General features: G+C 62.2%; 1 protein-coding gene across 4 annotated transcripts; it reads left to right on the top strand.

Moving 5' to 3' along the window:
- The first annotated feature begins 797 nt into the window (after positions 1 to 797).
- LOC140627476 (melanoma-associated antigen 8-like) lies at positions 798 to 6,105 on the top strand. Of its 4 annotated transcripts, none has more exons than XM_072815838.1 (3): positions 798 to 942; positions 4,221 to 4,314; positions 4,477 to 6,105. In XM_072815838.1, exon 3 carries the CDS (start codon positions 4,498 to 4,500, stop codon positions 5,584 to 5,586), a length of 1,089 nt encoding a protein of 362 aa, XP_072671939.1. In that variant the 5' UTR covers positions 798 to 942; positions 4,221 to 4,314; positions 4,477 to 4,497; the 3' UTR covers positions 5,587 to 6,105. The 4 variants fall into 4 exon arrangements, with proteins under 4 accessions (XP_072671939.1, XP_072671940.1, XP_072671937.1 ...); XM_072815839.1 differs by having other exon boundaries at positions 829 to 994; XM_072815836.1 differs by lacking the exon at positions 798 to 942 and adding an exon at positions 1,406 to 1,871.
- The last annotated feature ends 2,524 nt before the right edge of the window (positions 6,106 to 8,629 follow it).

The following is an 8,629-nucleotide window of genomic DNA, read 5'->3' as shown; positions in this document are numbered from 1 at the left end:
ACAGCCAGATTTCCACATCCAGGTTTCCCGAGAGACTGACGGCCCTTGGATTCAGAAGCAGGGTGTCCTTCAGATGGACAGAGCATGGACCCGGGTCCTCCTGGTGAGGATATGGAGGGATGATGGAGGGACTCGGGACTTCAGAAACGTCAGCCCGGGAAGGCCGCGCAGGAGCGGGATGGGGCCAGATGGAGGCAGCAGGTGCGGCAGGCCTGGCACATCCGGGTACCCGGGAGCCTGAGGCCTGGTGTGGCGGGAGCAGACGCTGAGGGCTGAGGGGAGGGTCCAGGGGCTAAGGGGAGGCGAGGGATGGACCCTGAGGGGGACAGAGGGGACCCGGCGGAGGTCAGGGCCCACGGTGAGCCCGGGAAGGCCGCGGGGGAGCGGGACGGGGCCAGATGGTGGCGGCGGGTGCGGCAGGCCTGGCACATCCGGGAACCCGAGAGCCTGAGGCCTGGTGTGGCGGGAGCAGATGCTGAGGGCGGAGGGGAGGGCCCCGGCGCGAAGCAGGAGGGGAGGCAGGGGATGGACTCTAAGGGGAACAGAGGGCACCTGGCAGAAGGTCTCCAGGGAGGGGAGCACGCCCCTCTCCAGGCCGACTGGAGATCTTCCGTTGGGCAGGTGTCCGGCGGTCAGACTTTCCCGTCTGGGTCCCTAAGAGACTGGGGTTCCTTGGTGTCAGGAGCGGGGTCTGGACGGTGGGCAGAGGGGGGCGGGGGGACCCAGGCGCCGCAGGGATTTCCGGTGAGCATGGGGAGGAGGGGCGGGATGCGGAACCCTAGACTCCAGGGGGTCAGTCCCCGGAAGGTGGGGGGGGGGGTTGGTGTGGCATCAAACACGTGATGAGGGCCCAATTCCGCATCCGGGTCTCTGAGAGACTTGGCACTAGGAGCGGCTCTTAGGTGCTCAGAGTCCACGGCTGAGGAGCTAAGGGGAGGCAAGGTACGAACCTCGAGGGAGGACAGAGGGCACCCGAAGGAGGGCAGGGCCCACGGTCAGCCCGGGAAGGCTGCGGGGGAGCGGGATGGGGCCGGATGGTGGCGGCGGGTGCGGCAGGCCTGGCACATCCGGGTACCCGAGAGCCTGAGGCCTGGTGTGGCGGGAGCAGATGCTGAGGGCGGAGGGAGGGTCCAGGGGCTAAGGGGAGGCGAGGGATGGACCCTGACGGGGACAGAGGGGACCCGGCGGAGGGCAGGGCCCATGGTGAGCCCGGGAAGGCCGCAGAGGAGCGGGACGGGGCCGGAATGGTGGCGGCGGGTGCGGCAGGCCTGGCACATCCGGGAACCCGAGAGCCTGGGGCCTGGTGTGGCGGGAGCAGTTGCTGAGGGCGGAGGGGAGGGTCCAGGGGCTAGGGGGAGGCAGGGATGGACCCCCAGGGGGACAGAGGGGACCCCGGTAGAGGGTCGCCAGGGCTGTGAGGCCCCCGTGGGGATGGGTACCTGCTCTCACGTGGGAGTATGGGTGCTCAGACTTCCACATCCGGGCCTCCTGAGGCACTGGGGGCCCCTGGCGTCAGGAGCAGGGCCTAGGACACGTGGGCAGAGGGGAGGGCCCCGGGTGCTGCTGGGAATCCCCGTGAGGATGCGGAAGAGGCCCGGGGGACCCCGCACCCCAGCCCAGAGTCAGTCCCGGGAAGGTCGTGGGTGGGGGATGGGAACACGTGGTGAGGCCCCACTTCCGCATCCGGGCTCTGAGAGACCAGGGGGCTGGTGTTCAGAGCAGGGCCTCCCTGAGGGGGCAGACGGTGGGCCCAGGTCCTGCTGGGTTCCAGGCGAGGATGTCCATGGAGGACGGACGGACCCCGCACCCCAGCCCAGAGTCAGTCCCGGGAGGCAGGCCGAGTGCGGGACGGGGCCACGCCGCGTGTCTGTGTGCATATCCCGACCGGCGCATCCGGGTCCCCGAAGCTCTGCCCGCCCCTCGTGTCCGTGTCTGGGAGCCGATGGGCCGGCAGGCAGTGGAGCCAGGCAGAGGCCCAGGCACCCAGGGAGCCCCGCCAGCAAGGGGGGAAGAAGGGCCCAGGGAGCCTGTCCCCCGCCCCCCAGCTCAGCCCCCTCTGTGAGCCCTGGGAGGCCCCCGGGCTGGGTCCTGGTCCTGATGGAAAGACGGTCACTCCCTGTCCCCGGTGGGGTCCGGGCGGAGGGGAGGGCCTTGGTGTGAGCGGCCGGGCCTCGGGATGGCTGCCCGAGAGGACTGGGGTCAGCCAGGACTGGAGGCGAGGACCCCCGAGGGACTGAGACCCCCGAGGGAGTGGGTTCGCAGGGAGCCCCCAGCACCGAGACCCTGCCTCTGCTTCAGCCTCGGGAGGCTGCAGGGGGTGGACAAGTCCCGAGCTGCCTGGTGCGACAGGGCCTCCCACACTGGCCATTGGGCTGGAGCACTGCCTCCAGGGTGTGGGCGGGTGGGGTCGGGTTGGGTGGGGGACAATGGCCCACGTGTGGCTGGCGGCCAAGGCCAGGACCACAGGGGAACTGCAGCCCTAGGAACGCAGCCTAGACTGGGTCCTGGGGTTCCCCGGGGCCGATGACCACCTGGGGCATGCCCTGGTTTGCCAGCCAAGTCTCCTAGAGCCTGGGGGCTTGGTGGAAGGAGCAGGCTGGGGGCCAGCCCGGGGCCTGGTGGGATTGAAGGTGAGGACCAGAGGGAGGACTGATGGACCCTGGGCCCTAGCACGTGCAGTCCAGGGAGGAAGGAGGCAGGAGGCCCTGTTGTAGGATAAGCCCAGCTGCCGTCCTGATGTCCACCTGTGGGTGTTAGAGCCTGAGGGCTTGTGCTTCAAAGGAGCAGGGCCTTGGGGGTGGTTGGGGTGAGGGTGTGTGTGGAGGGCACACAACCTGTGGGAAGTCAGGGTGAGGACCTTGGGGACACCCTGGCTTGCCCCACCCAGCAGGTGAACGAAGAAGCCAGTGCAGCAGAGTGGGTCGGAGTGAGGCCCTGCCCTGTGGGCAGCCCACGGAGGATGGGAGAGCGCTGGACCTCAATGGCATGCTGTCCCTGGGGCGGGTGGGCGGCAGGAAGGTGGGCTGACCTGGGGAGGGTGAGGTCTTGGTGTGAGGGGCACGTGTCCTCTATGGGAGGTTAGGGGCCCGGAGGAAGAGCAGGCCCTGGCAGGATAATGCTGAGGACCCTCCCAGGAGCCTGAGGGCATTCGCGCCCCAGGACTGAGGGGCCAGAATCCAGGCCAGCCCTTCCTGATCTTGCTGGGGGACTTGGTGGGGGGTTTGCGACTGTGACCCGCCTGGACGGGGACACAGGACACAACAGGGTACCTCCTCCTGCTCCTCTCCCAGTTCTCAGGGAGGTGAGGACCCCACTGGGAGAGCTCCCAGTCAGGGCTTGGGAGGAAGCCCACCTAGGGGATAGATACCCAGGAGTCCTAGGGCCTGCCAAGAGTCAGTGCGGGGACCCCCGCCCACCCCACATTGAAGGGGTGAGTGGCTCCCAAGCCAGCCCTCAAGCCCAGGAGGGGATGTCCCAGAAATCTGGGTGCCCCTCCCTGGCAACCCTGGGAAGGAACCCGGGGCGGGGCCTGTGCCACAGAGCCCCTCCTCTTGTTCAGATTCCTGGGCTCAGGGAGGGGAGGGCCTGGGCCTGAGGGTCTGGACTCAGGTCAGCAGAGGAGGTAGGTGCCCTCTGGTCCTGTTCCCAGCCCTGGCGGGGGTCGAGGTGAGAAATGAGGGGATGCCTCCCACAACAGGATCCCTAGGGACCAGGCCACCCCGGCCACGTGTGTGGGCCATGGGGAGAGGCAGGATGGGTGGGCCGACTGATTTCTCTGGACTTTGGCTGGTGGCAGGTCGTAGCAGGGGGTCTTGCAAGGAACCAGGCGGGTGTTTCAGGGCCAGCTGGGGAGTCTTCCCAGGCCTTGTGTGGGGTCCAGGTAAAGACCCAGAGGTGCCCCATCCCAGCCCAGATGGAAGCCAGAGCTGGCCCATCCCTTGTGCATGATCCAGGACCAGTACTGGAGACATTGGCAGGTGTGGCCATGGCTGGGCCCCTGGCTTCCTTCTGTGGAGTGTCGGGGCCCTGTGTTCTTGCAGGGACACTTTGGCCTGAGAGGGACAGGGCCAGGGCAGTCCCTTGAGAGGCCCAGTGGGGGACTGCCCCACCTGGACTGCCGGGGACCTCTCAGAATGCGAGCCAGCCCTCCTGTCCACACTGGGCCCCAGGGCTGGGCTGGCAGTCTGCACCCTGAGGTGCCTCCTCCTTCCCTCCTGCAGGGACTTCCAGAACTGGCAGCAGAGGCCTGGGTCTGAGGCGGGGGTCCCTCAGGACACAGAGCTGAGGACGCGTGGGCCAGAGCCACTTGTCCAGGTGAGGTGCACGCTCTCTCTGAGCCTGGTGTCAGGGGCTCTCCCAGCCCAACACAGGGGAGCCCTCTGCAGGGGAGCCCGGCACAGCCCCCTGTCAGCCCTGGCACCTCAGGGTCTCTTGGCCGGGCTGCCCCCTGACAGGCCTTCCCTCCTGTCTCTTCAGTTTCAGCCCGAATCTGACACCATGTCCCTCGGGAAGAGCAATGAGCTTTGGGAGCTGGGAGAAGACCCGGAAGAGGCGCAGGGCCTGCTGGATACCCAGCAGTCCAGGGCTCAGGAGGAGGAGGAGGGGCAGGTTCCATCTCCCCCATCTCCCTCTCTGTCCTCCTCCCCTTACTTCTCCTTGTCTGGTGTGTTACCTGGCACCCCACAGGAGGGGTCTGCTCTTGAGGGGTCCCTGAGTCCTCTCCAGAGCTCTCAGAGTGCCAACTCCTTCCCCTATGATGGGGCAGCCAGTGGCCTTGGCCAGCCCCAGCTTGCTGGCCCCAACAGCCCAGGGGAGGTGGTTGCAAGTGGAAGTGAAGGGCAGGAAGATGCTGACCCGTACCCCCGTGGTGGGGCATCGGGTGGCCTTGGCCAGCCCCAACCTGCTGTCCCCAGCAGCCCAGAGGAGGTGGGTTCATCCCCACCTGAACAGCAGGAAGATGAGCAGCCCGAGGGCAGTTTCCACATGAAGACGGCTGCGCTGGTGATGTTACTGCTCCTCAAGTATCGCATCAAGCAGCCCATCAGCAAGGCAGAGATGCTGGAGGTCATCACCCCAGAATTCCAGGACGACTTCCCCGTCATCTTGAGCCAAGCATCCCGCTGCTTGCGGCTGGTCCTTGGCCTAGACGTGATAGAAGTGGATCCCAGCGAGCACTGTTATCACCTCAACATCATCCTGGGCCTCACCTGGGATGGGATGGTGAGCGGTCAGGGGGGCCTGCCCAAGACTAGCCTCCTGGGGCTGGTCCTAGGGTTGATCGTCCTGGAGGACGACTGTGCCCCTGAGGAGGAGGTGTGGGAGGCGCTGAGGGTCATGGAGGTATACGATGGCCAGGAGCACATCATCTATGGGGAGCCCAGGGACCTCCTCACCAATGTCTGGGTGCAGGAAGGCTACCTGGAGTGCCGGCCAGTGGTGGGCAGTAACCCTGCCCGCTATGAGTTCCTGTGGGGGCCCAGGGCCCATGTGGAAACCAGCAAGTTTCAGGTCATGGACTACGCGTTCCAGGTCAGTAGCAGCCTCATGGTTTCCTCCCTGGCCCTGTGTGAACAGATTCTGAGATAAGGAAGAGGGGGCCACAGCCCCAGAGGCGGCCAGGCCCTTTCCAAGCTTTGGTGGGGCCGGCATGAAGGGAGGCCTTAGGGTGCTTCCTCCCAGTGTTGTCCTGTTTGGTGTGTAAAGAGAAAGTCCTGGGCGTTCTAAGCAGTTAAGGGTCAGGGCAGGTTGGGGGAAAGTATGGCCAAGAGCCTCTCTGGGGGCCTGGGCTCTGCAACACCCTGAAATACAGAGCTTGGTTTCTTTGAGGAAGCTCTCCATGTTTGTTCCTTGGGATAGAAGGTTTCCTCAGCCCAGTGTGTCAGTGACACACACCCCTTTGTGTTCATACTTCCCCAGTTCAAGAGTTAACAGTTTTGTCATGTCCTGTAAACAAGTTGGGAGACCTTCCCTCTTTGCTCTTTGTTTGAGTTGTGGTTAAAATCACAGGGCAATGGCGTTGGAATCTGTTGGAAAGGCCAGGAGTGGAGCAGGCAAGAGCTGGAGCGTGGAAATAGGAAAATAAACCTTGTTCACTTTTGCTTCTTACCCGTGCCGTGTGTCATTTTTCCAAAGTAACATAGATGTGCGCTCGTGCATTCACTTGGTTTTTCGGGAAAGTGAGAGAAGGGTCCTGTCTGAGGCCAGGGGAGCCCTGCTGGCGGCTCCCTCACAGCCCCACAGCGGCTGAGCTCTGTTCCCTGCAAGGCCCTGTGTGTGAGCAGTGAGGACACGAGGGCCCTGGGGCCATGCAGCCTTTGGGGACTGTGTCTAGCGGCCGGTGTCCTGCAGGAAGGCGGGGAGGGGTGCCCTGAGACCTGGGCCAGCCTGCCAGCCCCAAGTGGCAGAAGGATGAGGGGGTGGGGCGGCTCCCGGGCCAGGCTCTGCAGGGGCCAAGGCCCCCGTGGCTGGGGTTCTCTCGTCACAGTGACTCCTTGTGTGCAGCTGATGACCATGATGTTGAGGGGTGACACGCCCGTACATGGAGACAGGGTGTCTTAGGGGTGGGAGCAAAGTCTAACATGGTCAATTGCTCTGAGAATTTCCTTCTGGATCATGGACGAACCAGAGAGTTATGTCTTCCAGGGGCAGGAGAGGAAGCTGTCCTGCACTCTGGTCCCAGGGCAGTGGAACACAGTGCACAGACTAGGTGTTTTATATGCATCCTGTGCAAGGATTTCCGGAGGAACACAGTCCTATATTCCTTGAAGTGGAGCCCCGAAGACTCTCGACTGACTGTCTTGTTCCTGACCATGGAAAGTCAGAACCCACGGCATCAAAAAGACTTTTAATTTGGTTATCTTGAGTGTCACTGGGACAGCTGTACGTCAGCAAGGTCTAGGTTTGGGTGGGGAGAATTGAAGGAAAGCAGTGGTTTGGGTGCAAGGGCAGCCGGGAGGGAGGGAAGGAGTCGGTCTTTGACTCGAACTGTAGGCTTGTCGCACCTCTGTGTTGTATCCAGCTGGGACAACTCCCCGCACCCAAGTTCCACACATAGCCTCCTATAGCCCACATACAGCCCCTGATTTAGAAAATGGATTGAGTTTCATTTGAAGCACCCTCTCTGGCCGATTAGCTGTTCCAGGTCAGGTTGAGCTGCAGGTACTCTAACTCTGGCCGGGCTAACAAAACCTATCCCAGAGGAGAGCGCGGGAGGCCCCGGGGTCAGGACAGGACAGCATTCAACATAGCTGCCGTTCATCCAGGTTCCAATATATGCCAGGTGCCTTGCAAGGTGCTTCCCATCCCCGACACACATTCCTGCCGTCCGACGGGGTGGGGCAGCTCCAAACCACGTACTTCCCAGGTGACAACCCCGAGGCTCTCAGGGTTGGTCCTTTTCCCAGGATCACATGGCTGGTGAGTGATGAGATGGAGACTACAACCCTGGTGTGAAGCCATGTCGAGTCCACGCTGTCCCCTCCCTGCCCAGCCTGTGGCCAGCTTTCTGACTCCTACATCAGGAGTGAGGACAGCGTGGTGTCTCCCAGGTGACAAAAGGAAGTATACCGTGGTGAAGGTTCCGAGACCCGGGCTAAGGAAGGCAGGTGACACTGAGAATCAAACAGGATTTGGGGCGTGTCTGTGGGCTCGTTAACCTAGAGTTCTTCTGTCTGAGCCCCAGAGGTCTTCGGGAACTGGCTGCCCAGGTGCTGGCAATGTTTCCAGACTTAGCACTTTCCCGAATGACAGCGCCTTCCCCTGGTTTTCCCCTCATGTTCTTCTGTCTACCTCTTGGACCTGGCCCGCTAATGAGTCATCACTGGTCCGTGTAGAACAGGTAGGAATCACCTTCTCTCCCCCGACACAGAACCTTACTCTGTAGTAGCCTCTGGCCATTAAATGCATAAAGCGAATCGTCCCCGCTGAGATTACAGAATCATTTGAAAACTAGACGTGGTCCTGTATTTGGAAGTATTTGGAAGTAGGTGTCACACAAGAGATGCTTGAAAAAGTTCAAAGAATTCCAAGGCAAATGTGACCTCAGAAACTCCTCCCAGCGATAAAGTCAGTTGTCATAACAAATCATGTAGTCGTGTTTGGTTGAGCACCTACTGTGTAATGATAGTGTCCCTGGCTCAGGAGGCCTCCCGGGGCTTTTGAGGTCGTGGCGTAGCAGGGGCGCGAGTCACGTGCTGTGGCATGATGGCTGGCCTGTGTCACCGGACTGGCCCAAGGTGCACATGTTTGTGGGGTGGGTGGGAATCCTGTGGAGATGGCGCCTTTTCTTATTCAACTGGTGAGGAAGGGTGGGTTCCAGGGCAGGAGAAGGCGCATGCATGGGCTGGGGAATCTCCTGATAGACCACGTTTCCTAGGAAGGAAGCACCATGGACCATCCTGTGGAGAGCATCCCCACCTCCAAGATGGTGTTTGGAACTGGGAAGAGACGTCCATGGTGATACCCTCAATTTTAGTTTCCCTTGCGAATTCTCAGGTTATGTGAGCAGTTGGAGAACTGTGAGTTTTATCCATGAAGGTGGAAGGCCCAGGCAGGGGGCATGCTCCACATTTTGAGTCTGTGAATGATCCTATCTAGCAACTTGATTGATTCATCATTCATCCAGCAAAGA

Source organism: Canis lupus, chromosome X (genome assembly GCF_048164855.1).
Source record: "Canis lupus baileyi chromosome X, mCanLup2.hap1, whole genome shotgun sequence".
Taxonomy (NCBI): Eukaryota; Metazoa; Chordata; class Mammalia; order Carnivora; family Canidae; genus Canis; species Canis lupus.
Note: the sequence above shows the minus strand (reverse complement) of the source record. Positions and strands in the feature narration are given on the sequence as shown.

Coding starts and splice junctions, on each gene's coding strand:
- LOC140627476 (XM_072815836.1), top strand. CDS start 1,432: ATGGGTACCTGCTCTCACGTGGGAGTATGGGTGCTCAGACTTCCACAT. Junction 1,872..4,220: donor GGGCCACGCCGCGTGTCTGT/GTGCATATCCCG, acceptor TCCCTCCTGCAG/GGACTTCCAGAACTGGCAGC. Junction 4,315..4,476: donor GGCCAGAGCCACTTGTCCAG/GTGAGGTGCACG, acceptor CTGTCTCTTCAG/TTTCAGCCCGAATCTGACAC.